This window comes from Coturnix japonica, chromosome Z, assembly GCF_054131305.1.
Source record: "Coturnix japonica strain WE chromosome Z, WE-NBRP24, whole genome shotgun sequence".
In the NCBI taxonomy this organism is placed as follows: Eukaryota; Metazoa; Chordata; class Aves; order Galliformes; family Phasianidae; genus Coturnix; species Coturnix japonica.
In genome coordinates this window covers 54,962,063-54,983,522 of record NC_140702.1, presented here as the reverse complement: position 1 = coordinate 54,983,522, position 21,460 = coordinate 54,962,063, and the positions used below count along the sequence as shown (strand labels likewise).

The 21,460-nt window shown below is 37.9% G+C and overlaps 1 protein-coding gene across 3 annotated transcripts in view; it reads right to left on the bottom strand.

The window, feature by feature from the left end:
- ITGA2 (integrin subunit alpha 2) overlaps positions 1-21,460 on the bottom strand; it is a 62,452-nt gene that overhangs the window by 8,199 nt on the left and 32,793 nt on the right. For 2 of the 3 annotated variants that reach the window (XM_015848698.3, XM_085528806.1), the window contains 18 exons: positions 21,109-21,182; positions 19,966-20,104; positions 17,972-18,117; positions 17,112-17,255; positions 14,758-14,961; positions 13,827-13,963; positions 12,460-12,599; positions 11,210-11,361; positions 9,888-9,998; positions 9,236-9,318; positions 8,248-8,389; positions 6,563-6,655; positions 5,438-5,514; positions 5,262-5,345; positions 2,725-2,827; positions 1,733-1,843; positions 1,138-1,242; positions 747-860 (listed from right to left, as the gene is read on the bottom strand). In XM_015848698.3, the coding sequence (XP_015704184.1) occupies positions 747-860; positions 1,138-1,242; positions 1,733-1,843; positions 2,725-2,827; positions 5,262-5,345; positions 5,438-5,514; positions 6,563-6,655; positions 8,248-8,389; positions 9,236-9,318; positions 9,888-9,998; positions 11,210-11,361; positions 12,460-12,599; positions 13,827-13,963; positions 14,758-14,961; positions 17,112-17,255; positions 17,972-18,117; positions 19,966-20,104; positions 21,109-21,182 (2,159 nt within the window). Of the gene's footprint in view, positions 1-746; positions 861-1,137; positions 1,243-1,732; positions 1,844-2,724; positions 2,828-5,261; positions 5,346-5,437; positions 5,515-6,562; positions 6,656-8,247; positions 8,390-9,235; positions 9,319-9,887; positions 9,999-11,209; positions 11,362-12,459; positions 12,600-13,826; positions 13,964-14,757; positions 14,962-17,111; positions 17,256-17,971; positions 18,118-19,965; positions 20,105-21,108; positions 21,183-21,460 lie in introns of those variants that run through there. The other variant, XR_014939369.1, reaches the window with a different exon arrangement.

Sequence of the window (21,460 nt, the reverse complement as noted above, 5' to 3'; positions counted from 1 at the left end):
ACCTGCATCAGACTTGCCAGACAGGGTAATGAGACTGCGTCATGTTCTTGATGCTCTGTGCAAACCTCGGTCTCTAAGATAGCTTGGTTAGGTGCCTAGCTGAGAAGCCAACATGGTCTCTATTCAAAAGTCTGGTAATTCAAGATGACTAATGTCCTGGAGGACACATGATGATATAAAATGGGAAAGTCAAGGTATTACTGATGGATATTTTTAAGCATCCTGTAGCTCTTTAAGCAAGGACAGTTTCCTTGACACCAACTCTAATAAAAACAAAAAGTCAATTAAAAGTTTTAGACGCCTTCTCTAACAAACTAACTGGCAGAGCTAATAGGCTTTTCCTATTTTGATGTGACTTAAAATGATCGCTATGTAGCCTATGATGTTCAAAAGCTAAAAGCAATATTGTTTTCCAGGCTATGACTACACTTTACTTTGCTCTCTTATGCTGAATTTTGTGGAGCTGTTCCCCTTAAATTAATTTAACAGATGCAGAAAATGTTTCCTACAGCTGTGATGGTCTACATTATTGCTGCATTTTCCTAGATTTTTTTGCTGGAATGAAGGTTACTAGCTCCATTATCTAGCTTTACTCCTTACTTCTTGGTTTAAGTTCTCAATCCATACAAACATGATAACATAATATTTTTAGACTGGAAAGTTCTCTTTAATGAGCTTTGTAAAGCATCAGGAACTTGAAAATACTTGGGTATTGATTCCTTCATGAATACACTAGTGGTACTCACAGCAGCAAAGGTACCATTCCAGATTCTGGTGGACACGTTCACAAAATACTCTCCCTTCAGCACGAGGTCTTCCAGTTTGCATGTGATGGTACTGCACTTTGCATTCTTACAGTTCTTCCAGGGGAAACAGCAAGGAGAGACAATGGTATGCATTTCAAATTACACTTTTAGTAATGGTTCTTTAACATGTAGGTAAAAGTTTTACTGCCCCATGCCCACATGTTAACTGTGTGCACACTGTGAAGAACACACAGTGCTTCTTCTCTCTCATGCAGATGCAGTATGCATGAGAACATCACTCCTGCACACCAGGTGAGTAATACCATGGCCATCACAAACATTGCCACAGGTGTAGCAGCAAATGTCAACCCTGTACCCACGTCTTACTTACCAGCTCTTTCACAGCTCTGAGGTTTTCTTTCTTGAAAGATGCAGAGTAAGGTCTTTTTCCTATCTGCAGGGGATTTATCTGAACTTCACAAGTAACACCTCTGGCCTAGGAAAGAAACCGCAGAATTAAAACTGGTTGTCATACCCTGAAGTTTACAGTCATCATAATACCATACATTCATGATGGCATGGCGACTGTGAAGTTACAGGTTGTGAATTATATAATATTGGATAATTTAGACACTAATAGACAATATATTTCATAGTCTGCTCTTTCAGTAATTTTTTTCCTCCTAGATCATACTGAAAGTTCTGTGCTGATAAAAAAATTCCATTTTTATTATATTCCTCTGAGGAGCTTGGAGAAGAATCTAGTTGAAGAGTTCCAGGGTAATATGAAAACTTGATTGTGCACTGCACAGATAGCTGGCATCTGCCAAGGACTAGACTAGTGTAATGGTGGTGGTCTGGTCCTCCCCCAGCCTTTCCCATCTGTGACTACGAGACAAAAAGAAATCTCAGCCACACTGAAGGCTGATGTACATACTAATGGCTAACTCTCAAAACATGGCAGCTTATATGGCTCAGTTCTTCACCTGATCTGTGTCAACTGCAGTTGTGTACATCAGTGGGTTGTCTTTGCTGGTTAATTCTGGAAGATGGATCTTCACAGATGCCATCTTCACCGGAATACTTCCTGTTGTTACCTGCAAAACAAATAACTTATAGTGATACTTACATACACATATATCAGTTGGTATAGCACAAGAAAACCAAAATAAGGATTAAGAAAGAACAGGATTATTTTTGCATCAATACTTTTATTTTAATACATTTAATAGGGTAAATAATGATAGTATACCCTAATGGAAAGTGTACTATCCTGTACACCTTCAGGAGTACCTAATATGCAGTATAGCTTTAGGTACCAGTCTGTTTCCTTAGCAAACCTCTTATTAACTGAGTGAGATTTTTTTTTGAAGAGCAAATATTCTACCACAGCCAATAAGCCTTTACAGCACAAGTTACAGGAATGTAAATGCAAGTATATAATTTAAGCTTCTTCCACATTTCATATTTGGATGTAGGTTTTTTTTGTTGTTGTTGTTTTGTTTTGTTTTGTTTTTTAAGGTATTTAATAAATGTTGTGATCTGGGTAGTTCTTGCATCTGGTTTGAGCACTTAACCCTCGCCAAACTTAAATTTCAAAGTCCAAGCCTGCAAAGACTTATTTTCCTTTGTCAAGTGAACAGAAGACAAATATGCTCTGTGAACAAATGGTATAAATTGGACTGAAGTTAAGCATTAACCATCTTCCAAATGCATAAACAATGCAGGACCAATCCCTCCCTAGCCTACTCATGCATTAAGTGCAAATTTCATTCTTGACCTCATAAGACTGTAAGCATTTATCCCCCAGCTATTTGCCTTTTTTTTTTTTTTTTTCTTTTCTTTTTTCTATTTGACTGGTTCAAAAGCATCAAAATCAGACAGTGAAACAGAACTGTTTTTTCAACTGTGTTTTGTGTCCCAGTTACAGGAGGTGGTAAAGTGGTTTCACAAACCAGAACCAGAAACATTTACTAACCTTCACTGAGAAGTTGAATGTGGGGCCAATATCTTCAAAATTATTCACAGTGGAAGGAATGTTATAACCAGAGTATACTTCATAGAAGTTGATGCTGGCAGCCCTAGTTAACAACCACAAAACAATACATTTCAGTTGGCAGCTACTTTGAAAACATATGCAACTGGATCTGCTTTGGTTTGTTTTAAGTTTGTGAACTGGGTCAAAAGCATAATGAGAAGAAAAATCAGTCACTTGTACTGGTCTTTGAATTTTACAAATTTGGTTAAGAAAAGAAGAACTATACTGAAGCCCAAACCCAAGCAAGCATGTGGAGCCAGCAGCACAGTGAGGTATGTGACAGAACAACATGGTGGGAGGGCCTGTGTGTGTTTCAGGTGTTCAACCAGGTGGGACCACATTCAAAGACAAAAAAACAAAGCATCCCTCTGTAAATAATTGCTTCTGTGTGCTCCTTGTGAGCAACATCTCTGCTGAAACATCTCAGAATTTTATAGTCTTCATCCTAGAGAGGGTTTACTCAAGAAGTTAAAAAAGTAGAATATGGGAAGTGAGTTATCAAGGAGCAGAGGCTATCATGACTCCTTCTAGCAGCTCTGTCTTGCACAGACTACAGATCCCTTCTGTTTAGCAGTGCTGCTCTATCTATTTAATCTGGGTAACATCTGTGAATACAATGCCAAATTAATTTGCAGTCTCACAGAGGTGCTTCCTGAGGCACTTCCTGAGGTGCTCTTCCAACTGTGCCAAGTACCCTCTGTGATCCTCCATGCTTTTTCCCATGAGGCCTTTCCCCGCAGGGCTCTTTCTCTTTCTTATTGCTTGAATCTCCAGTTCTTCTAGTTTGCAAAGCTTCCCGTCCTTGCTGTTGTAACTGATAAAACTGATTCCCACCTCTGAAAACCCAAATCAGCAGATTTTTTTTTGCTAGAAAGGCCTCCCTTCAGTGAGATGACTTTTTTCTCTCTGTTCTTGCTTTAAAAGTGTTACTCACTAAAATACCTGTCAGAGGAGGGAACTATTTCCATACTGATATTTGCTAAGAGTTACTAAATCCAAGAGAAGCATTGCCTTAATGTGTACTTCCTTCAGTTCTTTTAAGCTGGTTCATCTCCAAGAATAACAAAAAAACTTTTCTGACTGTAGAGATTCCTTCATGCCTTAACTTGCATAGGAAATTACATTTTCTGATACTACAGGGGATGCAGGTGAATTTGAAACTCTATTTTTCCTTGAAGCAACTTTTCTATAAGCTCTCTGTCTGTTGTTTTTTGTTTGTTTGTTTTTTGTTTTTCTGTACTTATTTGCCAGCTAAAATAAATTTGCTGAATCAACTTTGCACCATCTGAAATTCCTACTGAGCTACTCCTTAATTTGGTGTGATTGCCACCTACTCAAATCTTTCTGTAGTCTTTGTGCTCCTGCCAACTTGAATAACAAGCATTCTTCTTCTACTGAAGTCTCCTGTGACTTTCCCAGGGAGTTGAAAGAAGGTGCATTGCTGGCCTAAATGCACGCTTTTCAGAAACTACAAAAACTAGAAAAATGCTGCCAGACTCTAGAACTGGTGGACCCAAGTGTGGTGAGCCCGGGGCATCAGAATGCTGAAACTGCAATTGCAATGCAGGTTATTAAAATAAGCTTCCGTGCTATGATCCCGATTCCAGGTCAGGTCACTGCATGAATTCCTTGTGTTATGGGCCACAGTGGCCTTGAAATATTCATTTCCTAAATTCACCATTGCTGTGCATTTTTAAACAGCTTTCTCATTTTCACATTTCTGTTACTTTTTGAATAACTGCCATTTGTTTTATACCACTTTATGTTTATTGATTTTGGAATGCTTTGGGATGCAAAAGCTTTTTTTTTTTTTTTTTCTTCTTTTTTTCTCCACCAATCGTTGGTGACTGTGTGCATCAAGTATATCTCCATAAATTTTATCTGAAAATTTTATCTGAAAATTCAGCAACTGGCAAAGATAACCTCCCTTTGATGGGAAGTAAAATAGCGTATCTTAAACTGAGAATTGAACTAGTGTATTTTCATTTCATTTTTAATTTCAGTTAACCTCTAACTGGAATTATTATTGTATGCAATGCTTTCAGACTAACTACTATTTCAGTGCATCCCAAATCACAGAATGTTCCCAGGGCTGGAAATAGAGGTTTCAAAGGCTTGAAGTCAGGATGAGCCTGATGGAGACTTTTCTCTATCTCTCTCCCCCTGGCTAACTGGCTCTACTCACAAACTGCCTTTCTCAGGATACAGCATCCCACACGCAGCAGCCTCAGCTTTCTCCCAAGGGGAGGAACAAGCTGATGATCCCAGCCCTGGGCGTGTGGGAGAGCAGGGTGTGCTGCTTCTGCTGCCACAGTAGGTAGGGTGGGAGTGGAAAGGAAAGCCATGGGAATTTCTCATGACTTCCAAAATGAGAACAGAACAAAATTTCAGTATACTTTGAGTGGTCTTTCAAGACTGTTTCTATGTTTTAATGCCTTTGAAAAAATGACAACGACTCCTTCCATTATTTAGCATACCTTGTGAAGTGAATTTCTGCATCGTATCGCAAAGGAATTGAGAAGCTGATCTGGTTGTCCAGTTCATGCTCTTCTTTACTTTCACTGTTCATCAAAACATATTTTGATCAGGTCTTTTCATATTATTTTGCACAATTGTTCTGCTAATGCATAATTTGCTTTATAAAATACTTTACCTCAATGCATGAAAACTTAGAACTGCCATATTCTGAAGATTCTTCAAGTTAAAATCAAAACTAATATCAAAAGACACCTATGGGAGAAACAAGGAATACAGAGTAAATGTTTTGATGATACAGAACCAATAGAACTTTAAGGTTGCAAAATAATTATTCATATGTGCAAACATCACCCTCTGTACTGATTTCTCCTGTTTCTGTGTAATATTTTGGCAATCTCTTAATACTTCAGAATTGCATTTTCCTCTCTTTCGTGCACAAGTCAACATTGTTATGTAAAGGTTAGCTATCTGTATTTTTAAAAGATGTGTAACTTGCTTTAGGCTGCAACAACAGATCTTTAGATTGCTTCAATTGCATGTTTCTACATGTTTAAACACCAGCACTGACACAGCCTTTTCAGTTTCACTTCCAGTCATTCCAACATTGCTTTGACCAATGCAATTAACAATTAAAAATCCCTAATTTTATATATCTAATAAGACTTATTTGGCTTCGTAGGATGTCATGTTTATATTACCTCTGGAAAGTCTCTTATTTCTCCAACTGACTATGCTAAAGGCTGGAAGCCTGTTTCTGTTCTGCCTCAGAGGAATAAGAGATTAAGTTCCATAATACCAGGGATATCCTGAGATTTATGGCATAAATGAGAAAAAGGATACATGATCTACCCTTAGGCACTTCTCTCCTCTCTCTCTCCCCTCTCCCTCTCCTCATCACCACTTCCTTGCAGAGCTGAGATGGACCAGCTGCCCCAGTTTGCTTAGCAGTGAGGGTTTGACATACTGCACAGAGCCCGCAGCAGGCTGCGAGTGGCACCTGGTTGCTCAGCTCTGGTCCTCTCCCCAGCCCTTGTTCTTCAAGGGTTACAAAGCTAAAGAAGCATCTGGGTTGTAGAGGCAGAGAGAAGTGTGCTTCAGAGCATTTTTGTTCCTTTAATCTTGTACACTGTTCATAACATGTCAGGCTCTGAGTTGCTTCTTTCAGTGCCTCTGAAACCCAAACGTAAGATACCTTTTGCTAGACCTAAAATCTTCCAACAACAGTATTTGCAGATTTAGGGGAAAACAACAAAAATGCTTTGGTAAGTCACTTGAGGTTATTCAAATGTGCTAGCTGTACCTTTTGTCCTGTTCGGAAAACAGGATAGCTTATCTGGCAGATTACTGTGGTTTGAGATGTTCCTGTCTGACATGAGACTTCAGTCCCATCACTCTGCAAAAGGAAATAGAAAAGTTATCTTAATACCAGTTTCTCATCAAAGACAGGGAATTCCCAGCCTGCCTCTTCAACATGAGCTATTTTACAGTAAGAAGCAGTACAAGTCGGTGTTATCGCAATAATTCCTAGAGATGAGATGAATGGGAAATATAGGTAGGGCTAGGAGTGAGGCAGGAGAATGGTGGAATAAAAATTGATCCTATGTAATTTCTCTGGGCTCCAATGATCTTACAAAAGCTTCATGCTGGGCTTGAAAGAAAGAATAATGACCATAGAGTATAGGCCACCTACTTCATTAACACATGCGGTGCTTTTTAGAACATTACTGGAGAACTTCTACAGTAATATCTGCATGGCCTGAGAGCTGGTTAAGTACTCTCACTGTAGAAGTTGGTGTGTGGAAGAGAAATCATACTTTTTGTAGAAAAGTCTACAGTACACAAGAGTTTATTTATTACTCTGCGGAAAAATTAGCATGAAAGACAAATTCATAGACTGTAGCCAGTTATCATCATGCTGAAAATAATTCATTAAAATGTACTGTTGTTTTTTTTGGTTTTTTTTTTGTAAAACACATCCCTACCAGATACTTAACATTCATGATTTATATTCTGAAAAGAATATAAGCTTTGAATAAATAGCTTATAATATTTCAGCTTTGAAAGAGGCATGTTTTTTTGAGGGAAAAAACTTCACTTGCAGGCTGGAATACTTCTAAGCAAATGGACTTTTAAAGTGGAAGAAAAGCCTAGCTCCAGTGTGGTCCTTTGGTGTGAATGGAGTGAGTAATTTTGCTGTGTAACAGGATGGGGAGGTAGAGGGGCACCCTCAGCACAGCATGGAGTCCTTATGCCAGTTCATTGTTCCAGAAAATGCGGCTCTTTGACAGTGATGAATGCTCCTATCCCTTCATTACTGCTCTGGACTTCACCCCTTCTATTATCACGCATCTACCCAGTAGCAGGCTAACAGCATAGGCCAAGCACTGAAGTCTGGATTTCATCCTACATGAATTGTTTCAGAGAAACAGCTCAGATTAAATATCTACTGTATTCCCTAAAATAGTCTGTAAATTCCTTTATTTTCCCATCTAAAACAAAATCTGTTAGAAGAGCTTCTGTTATAGCAATCATTTCATTCTGATTAACTGTCTATAGCTGGAATACGTGGTGTTGGCAGTGAAACCACTTCTGGATCCAAAGACTGCTTTAAAGTTGCATCTGTGCTGAATGCTTTATCAAATATGAATTCCCAGCAACTGCATTCAGGCATGTTGTTGGGAGTCAAGCATGAGATATGACTGCCAAAGCCTGAAGTGAGGAAAAGATGACTTGAAATACTGATGTGAGGTCAAACTCAACAAGTTGCCAACTTTTATGCTGAGTTGGCAGTGTCTTTCCTTGACCTATATAAAACTGATATGCTGAAGGGAATAATTCTGGTAGCCAAGAAAATAAACTGAGAAAGGTTTGCGCACACATTCTCCTTTCTTGGGACAGACATTAATAGATAGAAAAATATGCTCTTTTTGAGTAGCTGGAAAATCAGCAGCAGTAACAGAAACAGAGAAGATGGGTACCACATACCGGTAAGGAGGAAGAAGCGAAAAACAAGTTGTCTGAAAACGTAGCCTGGATTCTGGTGTTATATGCATTTTCTTTTTTATTTCTCAATTTCACGTTGAATGTTAGTCTTTTGTTTTTGCTGCTGACAATGAACTGCTGTTTTCTGTTGGAAAATGAAGTTCAATGTTGTAAACAGAGGTAATAGAACAGCTGTGGATCATGAAACTGTATCGTACTGTGTTGCCTCTAGCCAAGAAAGAATAACAATCACAGCAAGACATTTCCTATTTTCTATTCACATAAATCTTCCGCTTTCTAAATCCTGTGACATGAGAAACTCTGTGATGATGCTTTTCAGAACCAATTGGAATTAACATCATTGTTAAATGCTGAACTCTGATCATGTACAGTCAAAGTCACTTTGCTGAACTTTCGAAGTTTCCACCATGGTGGGAAAGGTGAGCAGAAAATGGGCAGCTGAGTCAGACGGCAGCTTCAGGAGAAGGCAGTTTTGTCTGTCTGCATACTGTAAGTGTACGTGTGTGTCTGCATATGGATTTAGAGTACGTGCTCATACGCTGATCTCTGCTCCCCAGTGGCATAGCCTGATGCAGGAACCTCTCTGTTCCTTGTAGGAGGGTCTGAAACTGCTGCTGCAGCTGTTCTCCTACAGCACTTCTGACACAGCCAAACAGACACTGCTGCTCTGAGTTTTCACTGTTTACTCATTCATATGGTACCAAAAAATTTGTTTTGTTTACACTGGTAGGAATCCTGCTTCTGTATCTCTGCAAAGAATATCACACCCCTTTTTCCTTTAGACAGAAATGCTATTCTTTTCTTCTTCTTCTATTTTTTTTTCCTTCTTTTTTTTTTTTCCACCTCTCCTATTTCTAAATAGATCTAAATAGTGGCATCTCAGAATACCACTCAGAGCCTACAGATAAGCCAGTCCATGAAAACTAGCAAAATACCAGTCCCCACCAAATTCCACTTACTGAAGACTTACCCATCATCTCCCTTCTGCTGGACATTCAGAACAAGATCAGAGATACAAAGCTCATCTTCACCACAATCTTTAATAAAAGGAATCTACCAAAACAAACAAAGAAATAAAACCTGAATGACAGTGATTTACTTTAAAATTGTCTAGGGACAGTAGAGTCTTAAATACCTTAAAGGGAAAGAACATCCTTTCAAAGGATATTAAGAATTCTAACACATGGAAAAGCTAGCGCTGAGAAACATGTTCCTACACATCAGCTGATCTGTAGGAACGGTGCAGGCAGGGTATTGCTAGCCTACAGCAAATCTGATGTACTCTGAAGGAATCCGCATTTCCTAGTTACGCCTTTACTGTAGGCTAAACTGACTTGAATTACTTCATGCTGCAATGCAATAGAAATTCACATGAACAGTGACTTGGCTCAACCAAGATGCTAGTTATTTCATGATGTCTTCTGTGTGCTTGTGGGTAAGCAAAGATTGCGTTATCAGGGTATAAAGCAACAGGGAGAATATGTGCAGGTGCCTGCTTTCAGTCCAATGACTTAACTAGAATATGAGTTTTTACCTGTTTGTAACTCCTAAGTGATTCTGTAGGTCATGTTATACACAGGAGTATAGCAATGCAATGTCCAACAGTCAGGCTGTGTACTTACACTGTAGGCCACAGATGCAGGAGAAGATGTATCAAGTACAGGGCTGGTGCCAGGATTTGCTAGGCCAATGTCAACGCGCACATTAAGGGAATTAACTGCATCAGAAGGTTCCTGTAAAACATAGATGATAGCTGTCAGCACAGCAAATAACATAAAAATGGTAATTCTGTTGTAAATCTATAATGCATAGTAAAATGATATTTTCTGTGATAAAACTTCTTTTCCAATATTCCAAAAGACTCTATTCATCATGTACACACGTCAACTTTGCATCTGCAGAAGCTAACTATCAAAAGCCAACAGCAGTTGACTTTCCTTCTCAAACTGCTGCAGAAATCAAATTCCCGTTGCACTCTGCTTGGGCAGCAATAAAACACTATAGGCCTTGTATGTCTTCAGTTTCTTTGTTCTGGGTGGATCCCCTTCTAGCTCATGACTCCACAGTGACAATAAATGTGATCGACAAGTCAAAAATATTTTCCCTCACTGAATTTGGTTGTACAACAAATAAAAGAAGGAAGAATCAGAAGGAGGGATATGAAAACATTCCTATTTACTATTCAGATCTAAGCCTGCTGGTTTTAAGTACTGTGTCTGGTCTTGATTCTAGAGAAAGATGGACACTTCATCCCAAATATAGCTCATATATACTTAGGGTTAGCATGCATGAGGTAGAGAAGTCCACCTAAAGTGTTACTCTGAAATAAGACATTTGTATGTACTACTACTGATCAAGAATTTAAAATCTATTGAAACCAAGGGGAAACTGACATCCACGGAAACTATGGACTGTGGATTCTGTTTTATTTTTTATTTGTTTTTTTTGTTTTGTTTTGTTTTTGTTTTTTGTTTTTTTTCCAGAGATAAAATACATGGTTAACAATGGACTCTTCTGCCTTAAAAAGCTTTCATAAATAAGACAGTTGTTATTAGTTTCTTTGGAACTGGCATCTTATGTTTTTTGATATTGCAGGATTTAAGAAATTTAAATCCTACATGAGGCAATGTACTCAAGTAGGAACATAGGAAGTTCTGTACAAACACAAAGAAAAAATTTGTCACTGTGAGTGTGATAGAATACTGGGACAAGCTACCCAATGAGGTTGTGGAGTCTCTTTCTCTGGAGGTATTTGAGCCCCACATGGCCACTTTCCTGTGCAACCTACTATAGGGAACCTGCTTTGGCAGAGGGGTTAGACTCAATGATCTCCAGAGGCCCTTTCCAGCCCCTGCAATTCTGTGATGGAAGCTTACAGTCATAAAATTCATCAACATCTTGTTAGGATCATTTTTGTCACAAGGCTCCTTACAATTGTACTTACCTGTACGTTGAAGATGTCCTGAACACAGTTCACAGAATGAGTCACCACAACATCCTTCTGTATGTACCTTTCATTATTTTCTTTGAACAGCCCTCTAGAAATCACTCGGGAGGACTGGAGATCTGCATCCAGTGTTGCATTGCACTTTATAGCTACAAGAAAAATAACCGTAAATTTTTTTTTATTTTTATTTTTTACTGAGCCATACTGCCTGTGATCTCATTACTATGCTCAACACTGCAGAATGACCAGACTTTCCAAACCACAATAAATATTTTACTTTTTTCATAGTAATCACAGAGCATTCTCAAAATGATAGATTTTTCTCCTGTGCTTTTCAAAGCAGTCAAACAGTTTTAAATCCTGAAGTAAGTTCTCATCCACAGAGAGCACATTAAATGGCAATCAATCCAGTCTCCACTTCAGATGGCTGAGCCTGCGTCTCAGGCAAGAAGCCAGTCAGCAGGGCCAGGATTACAGCAGATAAAGAGGCAATGCAATCATATCCCCAAATTTGGAGATGACTACAAAAAATCTGCATCTTCTCTTCAATCACATCATAATTTCTATCTTCTTCTCTCCATAGGATGACTAATACACCTTGAAAGTTCACCTTTATTTTATAGTTAACAATCACAAGTTCTAAAAGGCACTGTGTGTAGGACTGACATAGTCCAACTGGTGTTGGACTAAGTGGCTTTATGAGGGACCACTGCTGATCTCAGAAATATTCTGCTCTCTCCTGTTTTCTCTGAAAAGAAAGGGTTCTCACCATGGACTTTTACACTGAACTTATGGAAATTATTTTTGTGCTGAAGAGAGAAGAGTCTGCAGGTCTGAAAATAGCAGCTCACAAAGCCTCTGTCCCCAAACACGCATCCTCCACAGTTACCCATTCACCCTTATTAAAGTGTGTTGCCTTATGTGAGTGACATCAGCTAAAGGAAAAAAATATAGAATGGGTGAGCAAAGGCTTAAAACATAAAGCAAAATGAAAAGCTTCTCAGTAAGAACATTTTCTGGGTTTTGTCATATCAATTTTCTTTATATTGTTAATTCTGCACTTTTACAAGATTATGGAGCCAGTGGTGACAGTAGGTTTTAAAAACACTTCCTTGAGCACTTAAATTTGATAGTGATTTCACCTTTCTTGACATCTAATGCAATATTTCTTTAAAATTCCCACTACACATTTGAATAATGGATTTCTGAAGAAATTAATATAAAACAAGCCATTGAAATACTCTTACCCACTTGATTATCTCTCTTAGCAGGTCTAAATGTAGCCTGAAAACATATTTTGACAGTTATTTCAGTGTTCTTATTCAGCAGACTGATTTTCTCAGGTATAAACGAGGCAATTATGGACACATTTGCAATGCTCTGTGACCTGAAAAACATTTTTAAAGAGTTATACGTGATTTTCAACAGCACTGGGTAACTCAGACTCTGTTCTCTGCAACTATTTGTAAATGTAACATAGACATTTTGGGTTCTCAATGGAAACAATATTAATAGCACTGGCAAAATTATTTTTACTTGCATATAACCGAGTCTATTAATACAGTAGCTTTGAGAAATATAAATAAATAAATAACATATCATGTCAAATTAACTGATAATCAATGTCTTCGTCCTAATGCACTAATCAGTCCCTTAAGATAACAGAAAATGAAGCCCTTGCCCTGTTCTCCCAGCATGAAACCTTCTTCTGCTCCTTTTGGGAACTCATTGAGCTCCTCTGCGAAGGTAAAGAAAGGTAATTCTTCTCTTTAATTATGTCTTTATTTTTCAGAAAAACATCTTCCATGTAATTAGTCAAGATTTTGAAGAACAGTTTCAAAGGAGCCCCGCTTGTAAAAGCAAACACTTTAATCAAAAGTGAAATTCATTAATCAGGCCAAATTCCAGAGTGAAAGAAAAATGAACATCTTCATTAATCACATAGAAATAAATGCTGGTACTCCAAGAAGTATAATTTTCTTGAACGCAATCCCCATCAGCACCAGCTGGAGTTCTATTGTAGGTCAAGGGTCCAAACTGACCATTCATTTTGTAAAATCTTGCTTTATTATGAAATAAATAGCAATTCAGTGATGTTTTTCTTGTTACAATGGGGGCCCTCAGGCAAGAGGAAGGGTGACAGATTGGACAGCAAGCTACATTTCAACTTTGCTCCTCATAGAAGCAGTGAAAAATACACAGTATTTACGAAGGTACTAGATTTGGGCTCTTGAAGCCTTTCTTCTTTATTTTGTACAAGTACTTAGATTGTGCCAGTAAAGGCTACATGCTAGAGCCTATGGGTTTCTGGTCAGAAGTAGATGCCAACTCAATGGCACTGCTTTCAGTCCACAGCCAGCAGGATCACTCTTCCATCATATAAGCCTGTCAGCTCACAGTGGTCCTGCAGGTTGTGAAGGAAGTAGCTTTGTCTCTCTCAGTAACAGAGGTGCATATTAGTGATGAAGTATTAAGTGTGTTAGCTCTCTGAACACATAGAATGAAAGAGCTTTACAATTATTTATTTATTTATTTATTTTTGTAGTTTAATTAACTAAATGCTCAACTTGCATCTGATTCATTAAGTACTGCTTTTCCAAAAGAGGTTACTGACCAAAGCAAAACCACGTTTCCATCAGCACCAACTGATACATCAGTAATGTCATTGTCATCTAAGTCTCTATGGCCATCTACTGATCTTCCAAAGAATTTGAGCCGTTTTCCAAAAGCAGAATCCGATCCTAATATTTTCTGGGAAAGAAAGTTTGGTTAGTAAGATGCCACAGCAGTGCTTTAAGCATATACCAGCCCAAACAATGGATTTTTTGCAGATACTCTCAGTATATGTAACATATTGTTTAAACAAAAAACTTGTATGAATGTTTTCAAATGATGTTAAGTACTTTTTCCTCCCCTGTTGGAGCGGACAATGGACTAGAATCTTCTGTCTTGGTAGTAAATCGACTATCTGACTGCTTTATGCCAGCCAGCACTTACTGGAAACTTTTTCCATCTTACATTGAGCAACTCAAAGAATAGGAAGCATAACAGGACTTCTAACAAATAATTTCTGCAACCAGAAGGCCTGCATGGAAAGTGACATTAGAATTATTACTATTATATGAGCATATGGAGTACGTGGATTTCTCTGAATTACTTTTCGTTAAATGCATATTTTTAATTTCTTTATTTCAAATTTACAGAGTGGAGATTTATCTAATCTTTGGTGCTGCACAATAACTTTAAAAACTGGAATTGCAAGTGTGAAAAAAGATAAAGGAAGTGTGTTGATTTCATTAATGCATGCACCAAAAATTATGAGAGTCTCAAACAGAGCATCCTGCAAGCACTTTTCCTCTGCATGCTTCAACTGTAAGCACCATAACAATATCATTCAGGTCGTGCTGACAGCTGAAGTAAGGAGGGGGGACAAAACTTGAAATAAACCATAAAAATAACAATACAATGAGGATGAAACCATGGGCAATAAAAGGATTGAAAATCCAGCACATCTGAGTAGAACATTGCACAGCACAGTTATTTACCTGAGAATATTTGGTACGTATAGTCCTTTGAAAGCCATTGTAAATATAAATTGCTCCAGAGTTTTGATTTTCTAGTGGTGCACCTATTACAACATCATTAAAACCATCCAAATCAATGTCTGTAAGTGCTGCAATTGCTGATCCAAAGCGAGCATTTTCTGAACCTTGTGGGCCTTCCAAGAGCTCTTGTTGATCCAAAATTCCCTTTATAAAAGGAAAAAGATGGAAAAGCCAAAACATAACTATCATGACACCAGATTAGACGTAGAATTATCTATGTGCATTGTTTTTTGCTTCCCCCCCCCCCCCCCCAACAGTACATTCCCCCTTGGACTGCTCAACCCCAAATTCCTTCCCCATTGTATTGCCCATTCAGTTTGCATTATGTCTCAGAGTCTTGGCAAGCATTACACAGCAAAATTAAAGCATGCTATGCAGAGTACTAACAGCAAATATAACCATATGTATAAAGCTTAAGTGCTCTCACTGTCCTCATCTGACTGTTCTGAAAGTTTCACAATACATTGAAAAATGCAGTTTCCAGTTTTGGATTACCAGTTTTTATGCAGAGGGAATGGAAATTATGTAACTGGACATAATTCTTTGAAATAGAAATGGAATTTCCTAACTATACTAATGCAAAAAACATGTGTCCAAATGGTAAACTCCTGACCTCTCCAGTGCCAATGAGGAAAGAAAGGCTGGAGATCTTTAGAGTTAAATAATCATATTTATATTACCGTAAATCTAGATCTTTGGCAAGTATAATTCTCATCTCTAACCTAACTTATCACACTGCACTCAAATTTTATAAATACCAGCCAAGTTATTTGTTCAAAATGACTAAAAATGTGTAACTTATGCAACATAAACACAATTTCACAAATTCAGGTTTTGTTTTTTGTTCTTAAAACACTCTTACACTACATTTAACTTTTAAATAATTTTAAATCCAATATCTGCCAAAGATCAAAATTTGTAAGGATAGTCTTTCAACATATTCATTTTCTAAAGCTGAAAAAAACAAAACAAACAAACAAACAAACAAAAAACCACAAACAAACAAAACAACAAAACAACAAAAACAACAAAAAACAAAACAAAAAAACCATCCTTTTCTTCTATATTTTTCGTGTCATTTCAGTCACATTGACTAATGTCAGCTGCCAACAGTACCGCTTCCAGTACTTCATCGACCTTAAAATTGCCCCAGGGTACAGATTCATCTTGCTCTAGGGTGACTGGACTTTGAGTAGTTCTGAGGAGGATGGTACTTCATCTCTGTTTATCTGACTGTAATTTACGTGGTACAGTGACATGCTCTCTACTAGCTGCCATTAACAGGAAAAATTTACTTTGCATATTGAGGTATCCATGATTGTTTGTGAGACTGATCAGAACTACCAGAGTTTTCAGGAGGGTTAATACAGACATTCTGAAAACACCTGCCACAGATCTGAATAAGAAGCACTCGGTTAACCATCACACAAATAGCATCGCTATCCTGACAAAGGAGACAACATTAGTAATAGCAACCACCTACTGTAAGGTCTATGAAACAACACATTGGCAGAACTGTATTTACGAGAACTGTTTTAGGAATTCTGTTAGGTGTTGAACAGATTTTCTAAAATTAAATCACAGAAAATTAACAGAAGACACAAGCTAAACTTTACAGAGAAACAGTCAACCTTGCACCGCATTCATACACTGTGCCCAGCACAGTCCCTAAAAGCAGGCTCAAGGAGGAGCAATGTGCAGCAGCCAGCCTTTATTCACTAATACTGCTTAGCTATTAACTTGCCTCGTGGCTCTCTTTCAGACTGCTCCAGCTGGCTTGTTACCAGATTACGTCCACGATTGGTTCTGGGGAGAGTTTGCAGCTGCTTCTTAAAAGCAGTACAGGAAAGATTGCCCTGGGAAGGGCTCCCTCTGCATCCTCTGACCAGATATCACTTACCCCTGCCCTTACACTACACCTCAGGCAATGCACATGCGTCTCTTAATAAAAACACCACTCTCAGCATTTCTAATGGTCTGAAAAAGGTAGATAAACAAAATAAACTTAAGGGCCCAGAAAAAGTTTGAGGCCAAGGGATTTTTTGCATATCTGTGTCCAGACTCTGCAAGAAGGTAGTGCTAAGCAACACTAGCCCCGGGGCCAGGGATCACTCCTCTGATCACTCTCTGATTTAACTGAACAGATGTTGTCACCAAGTACTTCTGATTGGACTGCCCTGATAAAACTCTAATCCAGGGAAAAAAAGTAAATTCCAGCTGAAAATGAAAATGCCAGCACTTATGGAAGGATATGCAAGAAGCCAGTTCTGGGTTTGCTACATGTCCATTCTTACCTTTGTGATGGAAAACATATATACTCTCCCTTCCTCTTTCTTCAGGTCATTCATAAACATTGGTGCACCTACAAGCAGCACGTCTGTCACAGAGTCCTTGTTAACATCCACTGAACACACCACACTGCCAAAGTAGGAGCCAATCTGAAAACCAGTAAGAAACTTGAGTTTGTATGTGGATTTTGCAAGGCATAATGCTTTAACATTTGAACCAGAAAACTCTAAAATCTGAAAAAGATAGTAACTGAAAAAGTTACTAATGATACTGCACATTGGCTTGAAGCTATTATAGAGCAGACAATAGCATTCTGTGAATCAGAAACTTACTAAGAATTCACTGTGTCTGCCTAGCAGTTGCTACCATGGCTTTACCACTAAACAACAATAATGAAATCGGAGAACAAGCAAGGGAAGGTGTGCTTTTTATATTAAACTGTGCTCATTATACACCTCTATCTTTGTCTTACAAAGTAAAACAAAACAAACTGAAGCTATCTAAGCTTTCCATTCTATCTCTAATTGAGAAAAAGAATGAACTTCCAAATTTCTCCTGTGATGTCATCTACACCACAGCTTCTCAGGCAGAGTGAAGCTCACCAAGTCTCTCCCAGTTAGAAGCACTGACAGAATTACACATTATGTACCTTTGTATATTATCTTGTACCACTAGTAGAATGACCTCATAAAATATGCTTTAGGAGTTACAGTTAACTTCACTGAAACAGTCCAGTAGTAGAGAGACATGCAAGTGGGATTCTAAGTGCACTGGAGAAAGGAATTTTTCAAGTACTGCAATCTACTCCTCTATCAATAAGAATAGATGCCTTCAAAATATGCAGTTCTAAACAAAATATACTTGCCTGTTCGCCTCTCTGGGACTGCACAATTGAGATATTACCTTGGCTGTCAACATCATAAACAACAACTCTGCCAGTGTAGTTAGATCTTGGTGCACCAGCAACAAAATAAATGGAACTCTGAGTTGAGAGAACAGCAACTGCATATCCTGTGGGAAGAAGACAGCATACAACACATGAGAGACTGTGAACCACATGTTGTCTGCTGGTTATCCATAATGGCACAGATGACTCAGTCTGGTGCATTAGTGGCAAAGGATGATGCCTGCAGATGGGAACTGAAGCTGTCCCATGTGCATCAAACCTCTTCTGGAGAAAAACTGAGGCACAGAGATCAAGTCAAAGCATGTTTGCAAACTAGAATGGACAATAGCCTTGCCTAAACACAGACCATTAAAATGTCAGTTTTATGAAAGAGATAGGAAAAATTGCACAAAGAGTACCCCGGGAATGAAGAAATTAACAGAAACTTCAGATAAACATTTGAGCCAGTGCTCCAAACAGGGAGAAACACCTAGCTTTGGAAAAACCCTCAATGCATTTTCTCACTGCTCACAAAACCACAGCCCAGTGCTTTGGCTGAACATAGCAGATTATAATAGCTTGTCAGCTGAAGGGCTTAGTTGGCTGAACTTCTTTCAACATTTTAATCCCCATTCACATTATTCTAACATTTATTTGCTTTCAGGAAACATCTTTTAATGCCCACAAATATCTTACACATGTATTAGCACTGTGAAGGTAGTATCACTACACATTTTACATTTCTCTGATTTAACTACACCAGATTTATTTTAACACAAGAAAACAAAATCACTCTTTCTAAAGTCTGTAGCTAAACAGAGTAACAAAATCCCAGTGATTGGGCAGAACATGCAGGTCTTTAGCAAGCTGTAGTACAAAGCAAGGAGCACAATCCAAAAGGATTATGCCTTGGTCACTGCATATATCAGTCTTGTTCAGGTTTGTGTGCAGTTAATATGTGACTGCTTTTCCAGGAAGAGAACATCATTGGAGGCTAAAATTTCAAAACAAGATTTTATTCCACAGCCTAAGGCCACAAGTTCCTAATTCAAACAGCACACAGCCACTTGAACTGAGAGGGTGCAATGCAGAGTGGGGGCCAAGCTAGTAGTGAGCTAGCAAACCCTTCAGCATGGGCTACTCACTGGTACTGGGCTTTCAGTGGGGTCAGAAAGAGGGAAAGGAAGGGAGAGTACAGCAGTAGTGCCAGAAGAGAAGAAAGAAAAGATTGCTACATTGTTTGCTCCAAAAAGAGTAAGGACAATGCTCTATACAACATCTAGTGGAGAAGTGCTGCACAGAAATGACCTAAACTTTTGAGAATTGTTCTAAAAAAAGAGAAAATCTGAAGCTATCAGACATAAAAAAGCTACTGCTTTTTAAACTACTTTCAATGAGTTCATTGTGTTGGATATAAGTACTGTTAACCCATAAGGATAAGTGTAAATATCAGTGGGAAAAATAGAACTTCTTTAATAACTTCACTCATTAGAAAGCCATCAATGATAAACACAGTGCTGTTATTCAGGAAGAAATTACTAGCTTGCATATTGTAGCTTTATAGAAAACATTTCAATGAATTGAGAAGACAAACTGCGTAGCTTTACTGGGCCACAGATGCTCGTGTCAGAGCATAAATGGGAATTCTAAATAAGATCTCTGTTAAACTGTTGTATTATGACTAAAACTATAAAATGGAGTGGAAAAGGCCAAGAAATGAGCAAGCACAGATGAAACTACAGCAAGCCAATCATCTGCCATGCACAACTCAGAAAGTACATATTAATATTAAAAGAGAATAGAATTTTAAAAACATGATAAAAGACTTCATTCAGTGTTCCAGTAAACGAAATATTTTTGGATGCAAAATTATTTTCTTTGCAGATCACTTCTTAATAGGAATGAGAGACAGATTTTCCAAGTTATTCAACAGAAGCTTGATGCATTTCCAGATTTGCCTGTTAGTCCCTTACCTAGATATGAACTATGATTTCTGTCCTGTAGAATTTTCTCGAACACATTGCTGGGAAAATTAGTGACCCTCTTTGAAGACTCCTGAATTACTGTTCCACTCCAGTCATAAGCCCCAACAGCACCCAGCAGCAGAACATCCTTTAAAAAGTAAACATCAACACTTTAGAACTACTTATTTCAGAAAAACTGTAAACTAAACAACAACAAAAACAAACAGCATCAGAAAGCTGAAGTTACCATATGTAATTACATAAAACATTACTGTGTTTTGAGGTAGTGACGTGTAGTCTAATGACTGCAGGCAGTTGATGTGAGTTGCTTAGTTTTCATTTGCATGCTGCACCTTACTACCCTATTAAAAAGGATTTCCACTCTTCTATTGCAAGAGGATAAGTGACAGCTTTAGTTCCTGGACACTGCAGCCCAAGTTTCCTATGCCTGGCTTCTCTAGAGCTGGTCTTGCTAAGTGTACACTTTTACAAAATCATGATCCTTAGAAGAGGAAGAAGTCAAAATTGATTTAATCAAGATAATCTTAAAATTGTTTAGCATGTAGAATAGATCTGATTTATCATACTAACTTCTAAATGAAATATTATTTAAGTCTCACTGCCTTTATAAATTATTTTCTGACTTTATTTATACAGAGGTCAAGATGACCCAGTCATCTTGGTCAAGAGGTCAGTGCCCAGAAGTACACTGTCATTACAGTATTGTTCCAATTCTTCTGAGTTATTCAGCTGCAGAATGTCAACTTCAATGACTGAATTTCTCATGATCATTGAACTCAAAAAATGATGGAAACGTTAGATTAACTTTCTCAGAATCACTGCATTGAAGTGGTATGAATACATGTGGCTGTCACTTAGCTTCACTTATGAACATATTTCGTCTTTTTTGGAGAACACACCATATATTAGAAGTCAATTTATTTTATTTTATTTTTTTTTAATTTTTCTGGTAAAAACCAAATAAACAAAAAAAAAATCCCCAACAAAAACAACAGAGGATAATTTTACATTCTTCTGCTTATAATAATCTTAAAAAAAAATCAACTTAAAATTTTACACTGTTGTGTTTCTATGCATTTATGCCTATGACATTATACCTACTTATATCATTGAATAATTAAATCCATATACCTTTTTTTGCGAGAAATGCGCACTGAAGCCCACCTGGGACATTTCCATTTGGAATGTATCACCCTGATCTGTACCTAGTGAAATAAATATTCACATACAGTTAACCCTACAGAAGCACAAAGAGAGATCCAATCCTGCTGCCTGTAAGGGTAACTTTACAGAGACCCTACGTAATTCCATCTTTTCTCCAATCCACCATTTCTGTTAAAACATTTGCAAACAAATGAAATCAGATAAACATTATTTTCATATTTTACTATCAGATGGCTAACACTCTTGCACATAGCTATGTTATAAGACTTCTCCAAACAGGCAGATGATAAGGAAGGCCTTGATCAGCCTGCATGGTACT